The 22,332-nt window shown below is 37.9% G+C and overlaps 1 protein-coding gene across 1 annotated transcript; it reads right to left on the bottom strand.

The window, feature by feature from the left end:
* Positions 1-3,196: 3,196 nt before the first annotated feature.
* On the bottom strand, positions 3,197-21,534 carry depdc7a (DEP domain containing 7, paralog a). The gene is made up of 9 exons (XM_081372606.1): positions 21,399-21,534; positions 17,875-18,289; positions 14,400-14,530; positions 13,141-13,333; positions 11,019-11,239; positions 9,779-9,921; positions 7,171-7,296; positions 4,283-4,361; positions 3,197-4,083 (listed from the first exon to the last, which is right to left on the bottom strand). The coding sequence occupies exons 1-9, from the start codon at positions 21,412-21,414 to the stop codon at positions 3,869-3,871; spliced, it is 1,539 nt and encodes a 512-aa protein (XP_081228732.1). The 5' UTR covers positions 21,415-21,534; the 3' UTR covers positions 3,197-3,868.
* Positions 21,535-22,332: the final 798 nt, after the last annotated feature.

Raw genomic sequence — 22,332 nt, 5'->3', positions numbered from 1 at the left:
CCTCTTAGAATGCATCAACAACACCAAGAACTTATGACCCGTGTTAGGGGTAATGGATTACCTTTTTCAAGAAACGAGTAACGTAACACATTACTTTCAAATTTATAACAAAATATCTGAGTTACTTTTTCAAGTAAGTAACGCAAGTTACTTTGTTTTCCGATTTATTGACTGGCAGCTCTCCTGACCTCATGTTGAGAGAAACCGTAAGTGCAGAGGCGTTGTGTGCGCTGTGTGTGAACATGATGCTTATCGTAGCTCTAGATTAAATGTGAACAGGAATTTACTCATCTCACTTGCACAAAAACTACGGAGCCCCTAAAGGACATGGTGATTAAAGGGGTGGTATAATGCCATTTTCACAAGATGTAAAATAAGTCTTTGATGTCCCCAGAGTGTGTATGTGAAGTTTAGCTCAAAATACCCCATAGATATTTTTATATAGCATGTTCAAATTGTCAGTTTTTGAGGGTGAGCAAAAACGCACCGTTTTGTGTCTGTTCCTTTAAATGCAAATGAGCTGCTGCTCCCGGCACAGGGGGCGGAGCTTCAAGAGCTGGAGTCCTTTTACCTCACACAGACATGCACTGAAAATTTAAAAAACTTTTAGGGCCCTATCTTGCACCCAGCGCAATTGACTTTGTACACCGACGCATGCATCATTCCTATTTTGCACCTGACGCACAGCGGACTTTTCCCTCCACAGACGCACGTCGGTAAATTAGGGAATGAACTTGCGCTCCTGGGGGCGGTTCAGCGAAAAGAGGAGGCGTGTTCCGGCGCAAACGTTCCCTGTTGCTGTTTTGCAGTTTCAGAAAACAATTCCGCCACAGACCAGGAAAAACCTAGTCTAAAGTCAGTGGCGTGTTATTCAGATGCTATTTTAAGGGCGCATACTTGGCCATAATGTAGCATGTGCACAACGCGCATACACTTTGCTTCTCTCATCAACACAGAAGCAGCAGTTCACATTTTTGCAAACCATACATAATTACAAGGTAAATATTCCACATGAGGGAAATCATTGTGGTGTCCATGAAGATGTGAATAAATAGGCATAAATCTAGCTTACACATTTACCAAAATTATTATACGCCTGTTTAACCGAAGCTAATTTGGGTGGGTTTCTCCATCCCCATACAATGTCACTTCTCTGTGTTTTACGGCTCTGACGAGAACGTCGGTCTCCTCGGCTGTGAACCGCTCCTGGCGTGATCGGCAAATCCGCCGTTATAATAGCAATCCGCCATGGAACAAGCGCGCCTGCTCTTAAAGGGAATGTGAGATGACGCTCTGATTGGTTTATTTCACGTTACACCCAAACCACACCTATGAGTAATGAAGCTACTTCAGACCAACCCATTTTAGATTTGCGTCGGGTGCAAGAGTCACTTATCCCGCCGGTATAATAGCAACAGCGAGATCCGCCCACAAAGTTACTTGCGTTTCGCGTTTGATACTTGCGTTTCAGATCATTAAAATAGGGCCATTAGCCTTTTATGTTCAAACCGGATTCAGACAATGATGGAGAGAATCAAGAAGAAGTGACAACATGTAGAAGCAACAGGACATTTCTGAATGGTTATTTGATGAATTTTTATGTAGCTTATGTGTAGTTAACTTCTAGTCATTGATTAGCATATTCTGTCTTGATAATCTATAAATCGTGTTCAGGGGGCGGGGTTTATGTAAATTTTAAGGTTGGTGAAGTCACTAACCTGGGAGGAATGTGGTGTAGTCCCAACCAGCCGTTTGTTGTAGTCCTTAAAAAGCGATTTCTTTAAAAGCAAATATCTCCCTTTGCTTTAAACTTTGAGCGTTGTGACTTTGAAGATGTTGTTTATGCTCAAACAGCAGCATTACACACTATACTAAAGTTAAAAAAGTGAAATCATAATCAACCACCCCTTTAAAAAAAATATGAGTTTGGAAGAAAAAAGAAATTCAATGCTTTTGCTCCCGAGAAACTTTGCGTTTGCTCACAAAGAACTCAAAAACTCACCACCATGTCACTTTAGGGGCTCCGTACAAAAACAGATTCACCATTTTTCAAAATGAATAAAAACAATAAAATGCAGTCTCAGAATATTTCGCAAACCTGCAATAATTAAATATGTTATATAATACATATATACTTTATGTATTTTATCTTACTTTATTAACCAAAGTCTTTGCTGCTTACATTTGATTACCCAATTCAACCATACAAATAAGCCAAAATTACTTTAGATAAACATCACATTTGTATTTAATATTTTTTGTTTTTATTTCTGATGAGTGTTTAACTTCTTTCTCCAGCTGTTCTTCTGCAATCCAGAATGGCAGCAGAGCTGAAAGGTTAGTTTGAGCTGCGCCCTCTTCTGTACAGGCGTGAAATGGCATTTGCTTCAGCCTGAGGCTTATTAATTTCACTTTTGGTGTGAAAGGGCTTTTACATTTGCCAAATATATATATATTTTTTTTATTATTAAAAGAACAAGCAAGCCCAGACCAGGTGAGAAAAAGTAGCGCAAAAGTAACATTTGGCATTACTTTCCAAAAAAGGGAAAGTAATGCAATATTGTAAAGCATTACCTTTAACAGTAACTTTCCCCAACACTGCTTATGACTATTAATAATATATTAATAAATGCTTTCTGAAGTTTATTTTTTCCACCGTTTTTTTTTTTCTTCTTTAAATTCAGCTTTTTTCAGTGTTAAATGTGACATTAGCCAAACAAGAGTCTTTACACTACTATTTTAAACTAAAACAGTTTTTTTTTTTTCACGAGTTTTGTTCATTTACACGACAGCAGTGTTTTGGGGGCCTGAAAACGCAAACTTTTGAAAACGATACCGTTATCGTCTCCATGTAAACTACAAAATCGTGAATTTGTGAAAACGGCGGTGTCGTGCGTATGCGTATCCATGTTCAGTCTATATACGCGTAGTGTTTCTTTACAAAGTGACATCGCCATCTACTGGCCTGGCAGCAGAATACCGCGTTTTTAAGTCGTTTTTGCGGATCCGTGTGAACGAGGATCATTTTGACAATATGGTCATCTGTATGCGAAAAATGCAAAGGAAAAATGTTTCCGGTTTTAGTACATCATTTTCATGTAAATGTACCTCCAATCAGCACAAATCTCATGTTCATTGCCATTACAGGTACATATATCTGATTTGTTGGTACAGTGTGACACTGGATTCCTCAAAAATGATTGAAACTTTTTTATTTTTCTCACTATAAATAAGTTCACATATGCTTTAAACAGACTCAACCTCAAAGGCTATTATTATCGTGCCTTGAAATGTCTAATACAATCTCAAGACAGAAGCTGACAACATGCACATGGATGTTCCCCTCACAACACACACTTCAACATCTGTCTGTAATTACCGACCCACCTATTTCCTGCCTTCATATTCTGAACACATGCAGATCTGTTGTTTTTGGGTTTTGTCTCTTATAATCCACCATCATTAGTCTGATGTTTAACCATTATCAGCTTGTGATGGTTGATGCTAGCCGAACAATGAACTCGGAGCCGGTGAAATGCAGAAAGAGGACCATCAGGATAAAGTCTATCTAGACTCTGTTCACTTCCATTCTGTAGACTATTTTTCTTTTATAAACATATTTATCTGATTTATAGGAAGTTTAAGTTGTGATCTGACAACAGGAGGTAGTTTTAGGATAATAAGTGATAATATTATGTCATAATTTTGATGAAGATAAGGAAAATGTGTTAATTGTCCAACAAATGTCATTCTCTCATCAATACAGACAATACATAAGAGAAGTAGTATTCAGTTTTTTCTATAATATATACATATTTACAACTCTTTACATATTATACACTATTTGGAATATCAATTAAAGATCCTATTAAATACAAACATTTGATATTCTGTTGCCAAAATATTGCACGAATATTTCAGGATGGCCTCGGTAGAACTGTCCGAGAAGACGGCGCTTCTCTTTCAAAGAAAATTTGGTGTTCTCGTGAATTGTTTTTAGTAATGTCCAAAGCTCGTCTCTGGTGGTTTTCTGAACTGTTTCCGTGTAATCTTTTCCATAGAGACGGCGACAGTATGTTGTTCCTACAAGAGGGGAGATTTGAAATGTATTCTCTTAGCAAATAATGGATCATGCATTGGCAGTGTTTTACTTGCAAATTCAGCTGGCAAACATCTACTACGATTTCTGATTAAAGGTATTACCTTGATTAGCAGGTAAATATATTTTCAACATGAAAAACTTAACGTAAATACATTTTTCAACATATTTTTCTAGTTTTACCTGTAATGAGATCAGGATCTGTCCCTTTGATGATACTGGCAAATTTATCACTTACAAGGTTGTGCAATGTGACGGGAATCTAGGGCAAAAAGACAATCAGATTATTAGTACAAATATTTTGAGGGTCCATGCTGTCAGTTTACGTCAGGCACAGAAACACAATGATGTTATATTTACAGTGCCTTGCAAAAGAATTCAAACCCCTTCATTTTTTTCACATTTTATGTTGCTGTTTCTGCCATTCTTCTCCTCAGATCCTCTCAAGATCTGTCAGGTTGGATGGGGAACGTCAATGGACAGACATTTTCAGGTTTCTCTCAGCGATGTTGGATTGGGCTCTGGCTGGGCCACTCAAGGACATTCACAGCTACTCTTATATTGTCTTAGCTGTGTGCTCAGGGTCATTGTCCTGTTGGAAGGTGAACCTTCTGCCCAGTCCGAAGGTCTGAATACTCTGGACTAGGATTTCATTAAAGGGGTCATATAATGGTACATGCACTTTTACAAGTTGATTGCACTGAAATGTCTGTTGGCAGTGCCTGTACACAACCATCCTATCATGATAAAAATCCATCCAGTGGTTTTGTTTTAATCTCCTTATATGTTTGACCCTCTCTGAAATCAAGCCGTTCGATATTGTGACGTCATAATATCCAACGCCCCTCCCGCGATTGTGATTGACAGCCGTGTTTCAACACAAGACCCGCCCTCAGCGAAATGTGACAGCTGTCGTCATAGTAGTCCGCCATTGTGGATATGCTGGAGCAGAATGGCGTCTAAGCGATTGTGGTGTTCTGTTCTTAGATGAAATAAGGAACACAGCAGTCATTTGGATGTTCCTAAATCCGAGCCGTTGAAGAGTTTTGTTTTTGAAGCGATATGCCCAAAGGATAGACGCGGGGATTCCCTCACGGGGATTCCCCACGATCGTCCATGCTTTCATGTTTGTGCGAATCATTTCACACCAGACAGCTTTACAAACGAGAAAAAACGGATCTGTACCAACATGTTCCTGCTGAACCTCCAGAAAATGTGAGTGTAATGTTTTATTAACCTTTATATTAGTATTTATAATAATCTTTGCGAAATTTGCAAACCTTGCTGCAGGCTTCACAATGAATGCATCTAAGGTTTACACTCAGGGTACATTACGGCATGTTTTCTATGTACGACGTTCTCAATATAATTCATAATCCCACGTTTATAATGAACAACACGTGGTTATTGTGTTAGAAACGGTGTACGCACAGAACAGTGGGGCGGGGTGAGCAAAGCTCATTATCATTTAAAGACACATGCACTGAAACGGCGTGCTGAAAACAGAGCTGTTTTTGACCAGGTGAAATTGGTGTTTTCTTACAATACTAATGAGAATTTTTAATTAAAGTATATTACAAACTTTTAATTTAGACCCTAAAGAATCATATTAGCTTGTACAAAAATGGCATTATATGACCCCTTTAAGGCTATCTGTATATTTTGCTGCATTGATCTTTCCTTCTACTCAGACAGTCCCTGCCGCCGCTCCACCACTCTTTACTGTTGGGATGGTATCGTGCAGGAGATGAGCAGTGGTTTCCTCCAGACATGAAACTGAGGTTCATCAGGCCACAGAAGATTGTTTCTCACAGTCTGAGAGAGTCTGGGTTTTTTCATGTCTTCACTGAGGAGAGGCTTGAGTCTGGCCACTCTGCTATAAAGCCCAGATAAGTGGAGTGTTGCAGTGATATTTGTCCTTCTGTAAATTTCTCCCATCTCCATATATGATCATAGAGCTCAACTAGAGTGACCATCATCTTCTTGGTCAGCACTCAAACCAAAGCACTTCTCCACTGATTGCTCAGTTTGGACTGAAAGAGTCCTGGTTGTTCCAGACTTCTTCCATTATGGATTTTTGAAACTACATGTTTCTGTGAACCTTCAATGCAGCTTTGTTTTTGTTGTTGTAGTCTTCCCCAGATCAGTGTCTTGACACAACCCTGTCTCTGAGCTCTACATGCAGTTCTCCTCATGGCTTGGTTTTTGCTCTGATATGCATTTTCAGTTGTTAGACCTTTTAATGAGTGTGAGCCTTTCCAAATCATACCAATTCAATTGAATTTGCACAGGTTAACTCCAATATCTACAAGCGAAATTGGACACGGAAATGAAATTCCAAGTGTCCCAGAAAAGGGTATCAATACTTGTGCAATGTAATTATTATTATTATTATTATTTTTTTTTTTTTTTTGCTTTGTCATTATGGTGTATGGAGTGAAGATTGATGTGGGAAAAAAGTAATTTAAAGTAGTTTAACATAAGGCAGCAACACAACAAAATGTAAAATAAATAAATAAAGGGGTCTGAATACTTTCGCAAGCCACTGTATATGGTATATATAAACTCATTCAAAAGATTGGGGTCTGTAAGATTGTTTAGTGTTATTGAAAGGAGTCTCTTCTGCTCACCAAGGTCGCATTTATTTGATAAAAAATACAGTAATACAGTAAAATCAATAATATTGTGAAATATTATTACAATTTAAAAATTTATTTTAATATATTTTAAAATGTAATTTAGGATGCAAAGCTGGATTTTCAGCTTCATTACTCCAGTCTCATATGATGATTTGCTGCTCAAGAAACATTTCTTATTATCATCAATGTTGAAAACAGTTGTGCTGCTAAATATTTATGGGTAAACCCTGATACATTTTTCCCTTCAATCAATAGAGAGTTCACAAGAACAGCGCTTATTTGAAAGAGAAATCTTTCAAAGAATTTCTTACTAACACCAAACTAGTGTTTATTATACTGTGTATGACTGGTTGTATTTAGTTAGCCATTCTCACACACAGTGCAAATAGTTTGTATTTGGGTTTTAGAGGTCAGTCTGAGCTGTCGACTCACCTTGAAGAGGTCGTGGTGGTTGTCCATCATGAAAAGAACCAGAAGATCAACCTTCCCCTTGGCTAGTTTAGTTCCATACACAATGGCATTGGAGAACGCTCTCTTTACTGCCATTCTGTTCTCTATCTACAGAACAAAACAAACAAACAGGCTGGTCAGGATGTAGGAACTGAATTCATGTAGGTGTAAAAAAAATAGAAAAGCAACTGTTTAATTCATTGTCTTTTCACTAGCATCGCAACTGCAAATCACTTTAGTTTCCATGTTTTTAACAATGACACTTTTGTGTGATGTCAACACTGCCACACTGTGCACTGGTCTAATTTAACAGCAAGAACGCTGGACAATCCACATCAATTACAGTACGGCCATTTATTCCACATTTTGCAGTGTTTTTATTTTTTAATTTTCCACATCTCCAAACACATTCTGCAACTATGATGTTCGTTCAGAAAATAAATCAGAGCGCTCATCAACCATAATCATACACCATACTGTACATCATGCATACTTCATATCCTCTATTATCGGTTTTATAACATTATGGAGTTACGGTACATCGCCATAAAAACACAGCCTAAGGGTGGGCGATATGAGCAAAATCTATATCATCATACGAGTCATTTTATTTCACGATAACGATACATTTCAATATATAGTTATTTTGCTTTAAATAAGGTTTTTATGATATACATCATAAACTATTTTTTAAACTATTGACATTTTTTAATTCTTGTCACTAATTTCAGTATTACAAAAAACGAATATAAGCCTAAGTAAAGAAAAAAATGATCAGGCTTACAAAAGACAAGTAAATAGTCAGTGATAAAATAAAAACAAAGAAACTAATTACAAGTGCAATAGAAAAAAAAAAAAAACCTACAATAGAACAAAGACAAATGAAATAGTCCTAACTGAAAAACTTCAAGCACTAGAAATAAGAAATAGAAAAGTGATTCAGTCATGAGCAGTGAGAGATTTGCTCTCTTTAGTTGTTTAATGAACGGACAACATCAGGGTTATTAGGCTGCCGTCACTTCAAGATCAAAGCACGGATCCAATATACTGTTACACATGCATTTTGTTTCTCAACTTTTAACGTTCATTTAACACATAAATTACCGTGTTTACGAGGATACCTGCCAAGACGGGCACTTTGACACGCAAGTATGTGCATTTAACCGTTCAAGCTCAATTACGCGGCAAAAATAACTCAGTTCAGTTCTCACGCGCTTTATGAACGGCAGCTTTATGTCTGCGCGTCTCTTAGACAGAGCTCAGAAACAGTCTCTCAGACAGCTTTAATCTCCCTTTTGGTTATTTCAATACTTAATTGACGACAGAACACGACGTTACATGCTAGTAGTTTATTTTGCGTGATACAGGGCGCGCCGCATTTGCGCGTGATTGAAGAGTGCGCGCCGCGAGCAAACGGCTGACACGACAGTAAGTTAGTTTTTCTGAGTTTTACTGACATATTGAGAATGAGGAGATGTCGTCACGACACAGCGCCCCGCCCCCAGAGACCGCGTCTCCTCCCCTTTCCGCCATTTTGGGAGGATACCCGCGGCAGCACCGTGCATTGTTTGTATTGGTAGTAGAGTTGTCGCACTATTTTAGAATGCCTGGAAAACACTGCTGTGTAAAAAATCTACTCCAGTGTCTCACACGATTGTCGTGGAAACCGTAGGAACCATTTGTTACAGTTTTTTCGTTATAGCTGATGCCAAAAACCAAGTAATTAGCTATTTCCATATAAGTGCAAAGTGGTAAAGAGTCTAGGTCTCTGTTCCATTCAGCTGCAGGCAGCTCGTATGAGTCGACGTTTTTAATATCAGCCAGCTTATCTAAATACCTCTGTTTGACATTGGTAGTAAGTTTCTCCCTGTAAGGACCCTTTTCTTTTGCCACATTCTTATCCATTCCTTCTTAATTTTCTCGTAATTTCTATCCGTATATCCGTTACAATTTGTATCCGTCTCTGTATCGCTCTTACACTGTTGCCCCTAGCAACCGATAGCGTATCCTCCCAAAATGGTGGGTGGGCTCAATTCGTCACGTGACAGCAAGCTACCGTGACGCATGTCCTCATTCTCAATAGCCTGACAACATCTGGTCTGACAGAAGACTGTGCGGCGGTGCTGACTGCGTTATTTTTTTATTATTTTTTTAATTGCTGTGAGATTGTTTGCTGTTGCGCGCAAATCCTGGAGATGAACTTGGATAGCTAAATCGCTCACGTGGTGCGTCTCTGTGTGAGAGTAACCATAGTAACTTTGATCTGCTTGAACACATTTTAATCGTCTTTAATACATGATTGATTCCGAAGGATATATTAAAAGACCCGGTCAATTTTTTTTAAATAAATACAAAATTATTAAAAAATAATAATAATTATCAATAAATTCAATTTTTTGAGATCCGGGGCTATAAAAAAAACATCCGGGGCTTCACGACGCGCCTGGAGATGATAGTCCAAAGTTTCTACAAGTTGACAGATTTCTACCGGGTAATCGTGTCTACCGGTATATCGCCCACCACTAACACAGTCAGAGTCATGATTTGTTTAATTCTCCGTCCTCACTAGAGCTCTCCTGATTACTGGTACCTCTTTGTGTAGTTTGATCTCCTGAGGGCCGGCGGCGAGGGCCATGAAGCGCAGTAACCGGCGGAGCTCCTCTCTACTGCGTGAATCCTGCAGTTTCAGACACAGCTGAAGAGACTCCAGCGCCTGCTCCTGCTTCCCGTTCACTGCACACACACAGACCGATGCAATAATACAGTGATGAGGAACAGATTTTAAACAACATTCTAACATTCCAGTGGCCAGTTCAAAGAGAAGTGTGCTCAATTGTACTGAATGTGTACTTGTAGGCTACTTCAAACCCTAAAAGTATATATATTAAAAAATTATTAATAAAATGAAAGGTACTTAAAGTGTACACTTTCATTAAAAAAAAAAAAAAAAAAAATTTTTAATTGCACTTTTAAAAAGTGCACTTGTAATGTAAGGTTAAAAGTTTTACTTTAAAGTACATTTTAAATCATGTTTAAATAATACTTTGTTATGATTTTTTTTTTTTTACTGTTTTTTTACTGTTTTACCCCCTTCAAGTGTTATTCAGTATTACATTTAAATATTTTAAATGTACTAAATTGCAAATTCATATATTTAAATAATACATGACATAAACGTTTCAATAGAAATTAACTTGAAATAGAATTTTAATGTAAAATTCCGTAAATGCTTGGGAGTACACTTTAACCATATTTCAAAGATATTATGATAGTTATTATGAAATTACATATAAAGATGTACTTCAGTTCTGCTTAGTGGGTCAAAAAAGCAATAAAAGCCAAAATTCAATCTGTTCATCATATAAACCGATAGAGTCTGTTCAGAAAATGTAGACTAAACCGCTTCAGAAAATGTAGACTAATCCAATTCATATGGATTAGTTTTACAATCTCTTTATGAAGTTTTTGAAGCGTCAAAGTGTCAGTTGTGTAGCTGTCAATGGAGGGACAGAAAGCTCTCAGATTTCATCAAAAAGATCTTCATTTGTGTTCTGAAGATGAGTAAATATTGACAGAATTTTCATTTTTGGGTGAACTATCTACCTTAAATATAAATTTAAATTGGAATACATTTTGATTTCATTGCAATTAACATGCAATTAAGTGTTTGAAAACATTACATTCAGTTCACACTTAAGTATATTATTTGCATAATAAGTACTCTTTTTAATAGTATGCTACAGTGTACTTCTTTTTCACAAGGGCCACTAATAAGCCAAATTTCGCTTAATATAAAAGTCAAGCTAACATATAGTGCACTGATGTCTCACCAAGCAGCTCGGAGACGCCGGAGTGGATGTCAAAGACGTGGTTGCTGAGCAGCGGTGGGTATTCAGACTGGCCGTAGTGCTGGACAAGGACCCCGTAGAGGAGCTGCTTGTACTGGGACGTCTCCTCTGCACACTTGGCCAGCCCTCGGCTCACATCCACCACCAGCTGATCCGGGAGGAACTCCAGACAGTCCACAGCTGCTGACAACCAGCTATCGGCTCTGATCGAGAGATGAAGAAGGACAGAAAATGATGGAGAGATCAGATACAGTAGAACACAAATCCAAATTGAAAGGCCAGCCAGCCTAACATACAGAAAATTTAAAAGGCTAAGATAGAATAAATGAGAAGATATAGAATTATTAAGTATATAGTTCTATAAGATATATTATTACATGGCTTGGCTGAATTCCAATGTAGAATGCGGTCTGTTATTTCTTGATAACAGACCGCTGCGAAGTATAACAGACCGTTGCCATGAAAAACAGCGCGTTGCTATGGACGCGGAACGGACTATTTTCTTTGGCGGAAGCAATACAATCGTTTTTAAATCAATAAACTCCTTTTTAAATAAATAATTTGTGTCAAATTATTTATTTATTTTGTAGGTAGCCATGTAATAAGCGGGATAATGTATAGTGAGCCGGTTGTTATAGTGAAGAACAACCCCGACAGGCTGAACGGGATCCCGACGCGAAGCGGAGGGATCTTGAATACACTATACATTATCCCTTACATATTATAAAGAGGTTTCATTCATCAGAAAGTGTGTTAGATGAAAAAGGGGGGTTTCTACAATATGTAAAGCTACACAATTTTTAAATAAAAAAAACAACGAAATGCTATTGAGAGTGCAAAAAGAAAAATCATCTTATTTACCCAAATTCATTTTGATTAACCTGCAATAATGATTTACATTTTTTGAGCTGTCGGGAAACATACATACGTCATTCGTCAACTGTAGTTGTAATTCTTTAAAATCAATAAAAAATTAAAAATGAGCAAATAAAATTTTACACAGATTTGCACCTACCCTACCTGTATTCACAATCATCTTTAATGTAATTACCTTACATTTTTTGTTAAACAAGTGTTAAATGTTCAAATATTTTAGTTATAAAAAGAATGTAATGATGTTGTCATTCACTTAATGCAATTAAGTGAAAGAAATTACATTCAATTTGTTTTATTATGCATTATAAAGTAAGCTGTACATATTTTAAAGTAATATTGTATTTAGTATCATCGTTAATCAGACCTGATTTCGAGGGAGGACCCGATCTGTCATGACACCGGCTGTGGTTAGCGTGAAGCTGAACGTTTTTTGTCACAACAACGAGAAAATGTACCACGAATCAAACGCAAAACTAGATAAAATAAAGCTTTTATTATTTGTCCTTCCGCTCTGATAACATGTCCTTTAACGGTGTTTTTAACCAAATTTCTTCCGCCCAGAGGAGCAGAGCCGAAGCACAACCAAAACAATGCTCTTCCGCAAGCTGCATACAGTTTAATCGCTAGAGCGCCACAAGTTTCAGTGTATTATATAGATTAAAGGGGTTATCGGATGCAAAATTCACTTTTATATGGTGTTTGCATATAAATGTGTATTTGCATTGTGTGGACACACCCACCATACAATGAGAAAAATCCATTCAGTCCTTTTTATTAATCCTCAAAAAGCCTAAACACTCATTTAAATCATTTAAAGATACATGCACCGAAACGCGTCGCTGTGAACAGAGCTGTTTTTGAGGAGGTAAAAATGGTGTTGTTTTACACAACCATTGAGGAATTTTAACAAAAGTATGTTACAAACTTTACACGCAGACCCTAAAGAATCATACCAACTTGTGTAAAATGGGCATCCGATGACCCCTTTAAATACTTTATATTTCCTTCTGAGTCTACAAAACATGTCTGATTCATCATTGAGGTTATAGTCTGGGATTATAATTTTTTAAAGAAAAACTATCTTTAAACTGAACACTTTTGCATTGTGGTGTAGCAAACACAACTCATGTTTCCTTCTTTGTTTTGTCATTTAACGCAACACTAAAACACCCCAGAGGAAAAAGGATAGAAGGAGAGAAACAAAAAGAGATGGAAATAATCCTCATACTGAGCCTCGCTGAAGGCCTTGAGGATCTCGCGGTCCAGGTAGCTGCTGGTGTAGAGCAGGTCTGGGTCGCTGTCCATGCTGTGGAGAGGTGGACGAGGGCTCTCCTGACCCTCCAACAGGCTCTCCAGAAGAGGCAGCTCGATCAGCTGCAGGAGCCGGAGAACCGTCTGCTGCCGCCATATCTCATCCATCACTGACAGACAGTCACCACACACGTAAGCTTTAATACTTAAAGGAACACGCCAACTTTTTGGGACTAGCTTATTCACCGTATCCCCCAGAGTTAGATAAGTCCATACATACCCTTTTCATCTCCGTGCGTGCCGTAACTCTGTCTGACGCACCCACCGCTAGCCTAGCTTAGCACAAAGACTGGAGGTAAACGGCTCCAGCTAGCATACTGCTCCCAATAAGTGACAAAATAACGCCAAAATAATCTTCTAACTGTATACATACTGGGAACTATATTCTCAGCACCTGAGAAGCCCCGTGGTGAGGAGCAGAGAGTTCACTCAGAGTCAGAGTTGGAGTAGGGTGGTGATGGCGCAGTGGATAAGACACATGCCTTTGGTGTGAGAGACCCGGGTTCGAATCCACTGTGAGACACCATGTGTCCCTGAGCAAGACACTTAACCCCTAGTTGCTCCAGAGGCGTGCGACCTCTGACATGTATAGCAATTGTAAGTCGCTTTGGATAAAAAAAAAATGAATAAATGTAAATGTAAATGTAAATCACTCCGCCCAAGTAGCAGTGCTTCGCCTTCTGAGAATATAGTTCCCAGTATGTATACGGTTAGAAGATGGCTGTGTCTCATGTGACCTTGTTATTTGTACACTCTGTGACTATACAAATCACAACATGTAAATAGGAAAATGTTGGTGTTATTTTGTCACTTATTGGGAGCAGTATGCTAGCTGGAGCCGTTTACCTCCAGTCTTTGTGCTTAGCTAGGCTAGCGGTGGGTGCGTCAGACAGAGTTACGGCACGCACGGAGATGAGAAGGGTATGTATGGACTTATCTAACTCTGGGGGACATGGTGAATAAGCTAAAGTCCCCAAAAGTCGGCGTGTTCTTTTAATAAAACATACAATACATTTCTAAAATAACTTCCTTTAACAATAAATAATTTAATGTTAAAAATCACTGGCATGAATATAGTGATTTGTGGTGTTTACACACAAAAATGTAAAATTATATCTCAAACTTTCAAAAAATATCAGAGCTCAAATTGTGTTTATGACGTTAATGAAGACCTACACTCTTGTGATAAGCCCAGATTCATCTTCTGTGGTGTGCTGGTTGTGTTCATGTTCAGATTTCCTAAAACATCCTCCAGAGATTTTTCGGTTTTGACGGGAGAGTTGTTTGAATTCACAGTATCCTCTTTCCTGAAGAAAACATCAGGAAATAAAGTGAATATTATAAGTCTGAAATTGTTCACAGTTCACGAAGAACTAAACTGAACAAGTTCCATGCATTCTTGTGGGAATCGCCCAAGGCTGCATCTGAAATCGCATACTTTCCTTCTATATAGTAGGCGAAAAACAGTATGTGACAAAAGACGTGTCTGGATTCACAGTGCTCATAAAGAGTAGGCAGAAAGGTCCCGGATGAACTACTACTTCCAGTGAGATTCTTCAAAATAAGTACATACGGTACTCAAGAGAGTAGGCGATTTCGGACGCAGCCTATATGGGCTGTAGACTTCAGAGGGGTTACCAGGGTGTCATGTTTGGGGGGGCATTTGGCTTGTTTGGGGGGGGGGGGCAACAAAAACTATTGACAAATCGGCGCAAAATGAAGCTATACTACACACAATCTGTTTTAGTGCAGATCTTTTTCTAAGCCAGAAACCCAGAGATAGGCACAGGACCCCTATTAGACTATAGGGCCATCACATAAAAGTTGATGATGATATTATTATTATTGACAGATTCATGTATATCAGATCACGGTGATTGCCTGATGATGAGTGACAGGTGTTTGCTTGTAGGGGTGTAACGATACACGTATTCGTATCGAACCGTTCGGTACGAGGCTTTCGGTTCGGTTTTCGGTACGCATTTTCGAACCGAACGGTTCGTTGGACCATTTTTCCTGCCGACCAAAATTTCGTTATTTCAAATGTAGGCGGGTCGCACGTGGCAAGCGCGCTCATAATGTAGTACGCCGGCGCGACCACAACATTGTCCAACATCAAATGGCAAACGTAATGCAAGCGGAACGAAACTGCTCGTTATTGTGTGGTTGAAGGACCGTTTATCAGTTTGGACCAGTGCAGCGCGAGCTGATCGTGATCATGCGACACTGTCACTACACAGCGCTAATAAGAGATCCAGTAAAGAAAGCATTTGAATTTGCCACAGAAGTAATAACATCGCTGCGAAATCTAGTGAGAAACATTCACATTTCTCCGTTATTAACGAATCAAACAGCGCTGACGTGGAAACCTGGAAGAAACATGCCATGAATGAACTATCCAGTGTCCACAGATCAGCAACATTCACCATGGATTTACTGTAGTAACACTAACTGCAACCATGGAAGTTTGGCAGGACTAGTAGGCTATAATGCCTTCAAGTAACATTACGTCGGTTTTATTTTGACATTATGAATACAACTGCTTAACTAAAATAAACCTTTGTTTATAACTACTACAATATTACATTTCACTTTTTTCCAAAGAGCTGTTTTGTTTTATATGCCCCTAAGAAGAGTCAATTATAGCTCCAGAATTGCTCAAAGTAAAAAAAAAAATCATACTTTATGATGTTAGTTTTAATTAAAAAAAATGAATAAAAAAAATTAAATCAAGGAAATTTCTCTGGCATTTCTTTATTATTGCTGTATCAAAAACGTACCGAACCGTACCGAACCGAACCGTGACACAAGTGTATCGTATCGAACCGAACCGTGAATTTTGTGAACCGTTACACCCCTATTTGCTTGTGAGAAGACACAAGTAGGCTCCCGAGAAGGACGAGAGAGTTTTTTAAACGAATCTGAAGTCACGTTTGTATAGACAAGAGGTAAATGAATTTGTTTCTGCTACTTTTAGGGCTAAAATGCTTTGTGAATTACATTTAGTAAAACACATTAGGAATCTAAAATTATGAGTGACACGCCCATTATTTTTAGGAGTTTCTCTTAAATTCGCCAGTTAGGAGCTACTTGTAGCCTCTTATTAGATCCTTTGTGAATACGGCCCCAGGTAAAAAAGTTTGATATGCTCATTTAAACAGTATGAGAACAGTATTTGAATGTTATTCTCTTGTTGTTGTAAGTGGCTTTGGATAAGTGTCTGCTAAATGAATAAATGTAAATGTAAACAGTAGGCCTATAGATAAAAGGAAACATAACATATTAGTGAGTTGAAATAAAAGCTATTTTTGTGAAACTATAAGAATTGAAATTATGATATGATTAGCAGAGGCAACATAACTTTTTTAAATATAGTTTTATATTTTATTTTATTTTTATTATTATTTTACCCTTTTTGTGAACAATTGTAGTACTTATTCATGGATTTTCATCAGGTCCCTTTCCACAGGTGTTTTAATCAAGCACAATGCCGTCTGCATTCATAATCTAGGTGCTTGATTTTATACACCTGTGTAAAGGGACCTGATGATACCCATGAATAGAAAGAGAATGCAGTCCATGCATGCCAGGTAAACATAGAAACATCAAGACAAATGTATACCACATAATATGTTGACAATGGGAGAGCTAGAGCAGTAGCCTGTAGTTCAATACAGTCATCAGTGCATTCACACTAGCATTAAATGAGAAAAGAACAAAGTTGTGAGCAGTGAGCGTTTTAACACGAGCCGCCAACAGATTCTATAGAGAGTTATGAACCTTGATCTGAAGGAGAACACAAGACATCACCTTAGGTCAGAATAAGCGAAAAAATAGCAAACATTTTTCTTTTCTAATTTATCATCAGATGGACAGATCATTTCTCAGGGGAGGCACTGCCTCCACCAGCCTCCCATAGACACGCCCCTGTAGGCCATGATTCACTGTGATGATCACATTTCATGGGAAAGTTTAAAGACCTTTCTAGAAAACAATTCAGAGAAATACACAGCATTCTGTAAGATCTCTAGGTTTTCCTGTGAAAAAGAAACAAAACTGATGACAACTAAATGATTAACTAGTTTTGCAAGGTTCTAAAACACTTCTATCTTAGTTAGGTGATCTACTGTAAGTGGAAACATGATGCACTTTCCTATTGTTTTCATTACATTTTGTTATCTGTCACTTATTTTCAGATATTGCTTCAAATGTATTTTTTAAGGCAAATTCGACTGTGACTTCGAAGTGAAAATGTCCTCACCCTCGTATCATTCCAAACCTGTTCGACTTTCTTTCTTCTGTGTGACATAAAAAGAAGATATTTTTAAGAATGTAGAATTTAAGAACTGACTTTAAAGGACCATCTTATATTACACAGAAGAAAGAAAGTCATACAGGTTTGGAATAACATGAGGGTGATTAAATAAACACAGAATTCTCAGTCTGCAAGTTTCTTCACAGGGACATTTCTGACAATATGCAGAAGTAGTTACACACCCAGACAGCAACATAGTGTCGGCCCAGATCCGGACCACATCTGGTACACGTGGATTCAACGCGTACCAGATGTGAGCCGGATCTGGGCCGACACCATGTTGCTGTCTGGGCAGAGGTGATATGACCTGGGAAAGCAGTGTTGTGAGACACCTACCTTTTGTAGGGTGGGCTGTAAGTGTTCCTCTGTATGCTGTCAATGTTCTCTGAGCTTGATGTGCTGGGAGTCGGCCGGTTAAGAAACCTGTATAGACTACAGCTGCTGTCCTCAAACTTCGCTTGCCTCTTTTCCTTCCCGAACACTTTGGTGTCCACCGCTTCAAAGACCCTGGCCTCCATGAGGGCCTGGCAGAGGCGAACCGCCTTGGAACGGGGCACTTCGGCATCGCCACAGACTTTGCTCTGAATGATGTGAGCCAGGACCACGTCCACGGCCTCGGACCCCAGAAAGCAGTCGTGGTAGATTTTCAGGTTGTGGCGTCTCCTCTTCACCTCCACCTGCGTCTGAAGGTTGTTGATGATGTTGGTCCAGATGTACGTGGCTCGGAATGGCTTCCCAGCCATTCCCGTGTCTGTCGAGAGATGGACTGGATGAGAAACGGCAGAGATATTCCAGAATAATGATCTCAAACTCCATTCCTGGATTTTCCACACATTAAATAAGTCAAGCTTTAGACTGGAAAAGATTTAATAGATTTAAGGTCCGTTTACGCCAAGAACGATAACTATAACAAAAACTATATTAGCCTCAACACCAGCTGACGATAACGATAACGTCATGTCGTCTGCCTCATAAATCAAGATCTTTAAAGAGAATAGATTCTGATTTGCTATCAATGTTTTTATCATTCATTAGCAGAAAAAAGTGATTCCAATTGTATTGTTCCTCTGTCATATTTGTGGTGTGGACTTACCTATTCTCATCGAATTAGGATAATTATTAAACTTTATAGTTATCATTATCTTTACAGTTTTCGTCCTTGGCCGTACTTAAAACGGTTCCATGATGCTTTAGATTGATTGGAAGTTACTTTACTTCATATAACATCATGTATCAGGGTGGACACAAACTAGACATTATATGCCAATATTGGCATATGCCAAAGTTTTGCACTTTAATGCGGTTTAAAATCAATTATAACAATAAATTACGCAAACACTTTGGCACTGTCTGTTCAAACTGGAATACGTCTACAAAAGGAAGCTTCTTCAGACTTTTGAAACTGGACCAAGAGGTTTCAGTTTACCCATATTTAAATCCGCCACTTTATCATTTTAATCAACGTGACGGTTGCAGAACATTAAGTTTCCCATATTTTTTTTTCTCACGGGTGTAATGCTGGACTAAAGTGAAAGCTTTTACAGATCCTTCTTCCAACACAAAGAGCATCTGCTGCCAAGATCAATACCTCACTAGCCTTATAAATGACACCGGGGGAGGTTGATCATTTCTCGCTAGGAGTGTTTCCTGCAGGATTTTATGTTCAGCCCTGAGGTAATGATGAAGGTCTAAATTACCCATTAGGGATCAGGATATTTACTAGGGGTGGGTAGAAACCTCCAGGACAACTGTTGTGATTACATAGAGATTCCCCTCTCACACACACACACACACCTAGTCTCAATGAAGGCTCAAGTGAACAACAGCTGGCTGCAATATAAAAGATTCTCTCTAGACACCGCAGGGAAGAGTTTTCCCGGGAAGTCTGGGATGCAGCAAACAGCAACTATTGTGTGAATATAGTCCTTGTTTGAAGAGCACGGAAGATCTTTTTGAAGAGCACGGGAACAATAAAAGAATATGCAAGAAATCAAACTGAATTTATTTATTTTTTGGACACTTTATTCTACACCTTTATTTATAATTTCATAATTACTTTTATTGTCTTTGAAATATGGTGAAAATGTACTGGAAAATGTGCTGACAAGCATTTATGGTAAACTAAAATATAGCCTACTTTAATGTGATTTCTATTGAAACTTATCAAGTTAAATATAGTACTGAACACACTACCGTTAAAATTATAACTAAATACTTTACATGTGCTTTAGAATGTTAGTCAACACACTTTTTGAAAGCATGACAAAAGATTATTAAAACATGATTTAAAATGTACTTCAATGTTGTTTTCTTTTATTCTCTATAAGTACGCTTAGGTGTCCTTTTACTTCATTAATTTATATGATCTACAAGTACAGTTTTTAAGATTTTAAGTATATGGACATTCAGTACGACTAAGCGCATTTCTTTTTCACAAGGGTGAGCATCGCAGTTTTTATGCTTAACAAGCAAATGTACAAATCTGGACAAGCAATAGGCCTATTTATCAAGTCAGAAACTTGATAACCAGTTCAGTTTCTCCCCATTAGCTAGATTTGACTAAAATCATCAGATGCGTCAATAACGCATAATCCCTTCAAGTCACCAAGGAAGTTACCGTATCAACTAGTTTATCAGATGGAGGCTTCATCTGATAAACTAGTTGATACGGTAACTTCCTTGTTATGTTCACATCATGTAGGCTTTATTTCATTTGCATGCCGCTAGTTTAACAGCTGTTTTAGTACCTGCTGAGATTTTGAATTTATTTATTGCAGATGCACTTTATTTTACAATATACGTGTACTTACAAATACTAGTTAATATAAGGTAACTACATTGGTTAAGGTTCGGTTTAGGTTCAGGGTTACTACCTAGTTATTAACCAGTTATTGTAACAACTACAATAAGTACTTAGTATGTACACGGGGAACAGGACTGTAAAATAAAGTGCTATCCTTGTAAATGTCAATGACCCTTACAAAAAACACAATGGTTATACAGTAATGGGAAAGTTGGTTCATAACACAATGTCATATGGTACTCCAAAGTACTTCAAATAAAAGCAGAGTATTACCATGGTATGTCCACAAAGACCACTCTAACATGCTCAAACATCATATCATGATAGCTTTTTTTGTTAATTTGTTAGAGTGCATGAATATTGCAGTATCATAACGCTTCTCATCAGAATCCGAGATCTGCACAACATGCATTGGGGGACATTATGAGAAGAGTCGCCATGGTGTTTGTCCCCATGGATGGACAGAAGGCATCTGATGGGATTTCACTCCTTTCCTGATGGACAGCACACGTTGCTGTGTTTGCCCAACACTCAGATAAATAATCCCAGAGGGAGAACACCTAATAGCCTAATTGCACATCTACACTAGGCTATTGTCATGACACAAAACAGGTTGAAAACAAACACAAACTCTACTGTATAAGAGCTCTAATGGTTTGTCAAGCACAGACAAGCCAAACGGGTTTGCCCTCCGGCTACTGTAAATGCACACAATTAAATGAAAACATTTGCCAGCTACACCTCTTTAAAATGAATATGACTACCTAGGCTATTTAAAGTACCTAAATTCACTTTAGCATTTAAATGTAATACGTCGGAAAATCAGTTTAACCATTAGGCTACACACAACAATTACAAAACTATTTTTTAAACGCAAAGAAAAAATCCTATGCATTCTATTTTTAATATTAACTTTGGAATTTAGTTTTTAGTTACGTTTGATTAAAAAAAACTAAAAAGCTGATTTGCAACATTCAAATTGCAAATGCACAAACAATACAACTATATACAATATAACTTAAATAAAACCAGCCAGTTGTACCACGCAGAAACCCACCTGGAGGTCTGTGCATGTGACGCCTGAAGTTCAGGTTAAAGCTGGATGCCTCGCGTCGTTGCTGTATTTATGTAAAGCATATCCTTTTAGTCTCGCGCTGTAAATAACGTTCACACTCGCGCGCTCTGAACTCAACTACGCTCACACACTCACAAGCCAGCGGCAGCAGCCCGCGCGCGCTCTCACACACCCTCCTCGTGACGTCATGAGGGCAGTCGACAGATCATTAGCATTATTATAATGATATCATTTACACTATAGATAGCAGTCGCCGAAACTTGCAAATGATAAACAAGCACCACTAAATGTAAATAATGCGGTTATAAAATCAAAGGGAACGTATTTTTTGCTTTTTACAGTGTTTTATAGATGTTATTTAAGGTCTACACGAAATTGAAATGATTGAATGTGCACTTAGGTGTTGTGCTTTAAATAAGTACACGTAGGCCTATATAATATGGAAGCAAATGTGTAGCAATATTCAATTTGAAATAGAATATGCAAAATGACAATGCAATATGTAAAATGGCAATGCATTTAAATGTATTTAAATTTACATTTTCCGTTACATTTGTGCAACGTTTGGTGCAAAATGAAAATTCAATTATATAATTTACATTTGCCATTTCATAATATGTAAAATTAAAATGATGTATTCAAATGGCGGAATACCAGAATACTTTCAAATATACTTACAAATATATTTAAATACAAGTTTCAATAGAAATAGACATTAAAGAAAGACATGTAAAGATGACAAAAAAGCAATTGCACTAAATGCATTTAATAAGCCTATAAATTTTAAGTATATTACAGTTCCATCAAATAAGTGTCCAAAAACGTTACATTCAGTTCACAATAGTATATTCGATTACACTTTTATTTTGAGGTGTCGTTGTTACAGTGTAATTATACATTTAAGCACTGAGTAATA

Source organism: Scardinius erythrophthalmus, assembly GCF_964197995.2.
Source record: "Scardinius erythrophthalmus genome assembly, chromosome: 8".
Lineage (NCBI taxonomy): Eukaryota > Metazoa > Chordata > Actinopteri > Cypriniformes > Leuciscidae > Scardinius > Scardinius erythrophthalmus.
This window is presented reverse-complemented; position numbering and strand designations above follow the sequence as displayed.

What these genes read in the sequence shown, in the direction of transcription:
- depdc7a (XM_081372606.1), bottom strand. An exon ending in TACAGCCCACCCTACAAAAG is followed by an intron (nt 14,531 to 17,874) that starts GTAGGTGTCTCA and finishes TGTTTTCTTCAG; the next exon opens with GAAAGAGGATACTGTGAATT. An exon ending in AGATCCTGATCTCATTACAG is followed by an intron (nt 4,084 to 4,282) that starts GTAAAACTAGAA and finishes CCCCTCTTGTAG; the next exon opens with GAACAACATACTGTCGCCGT.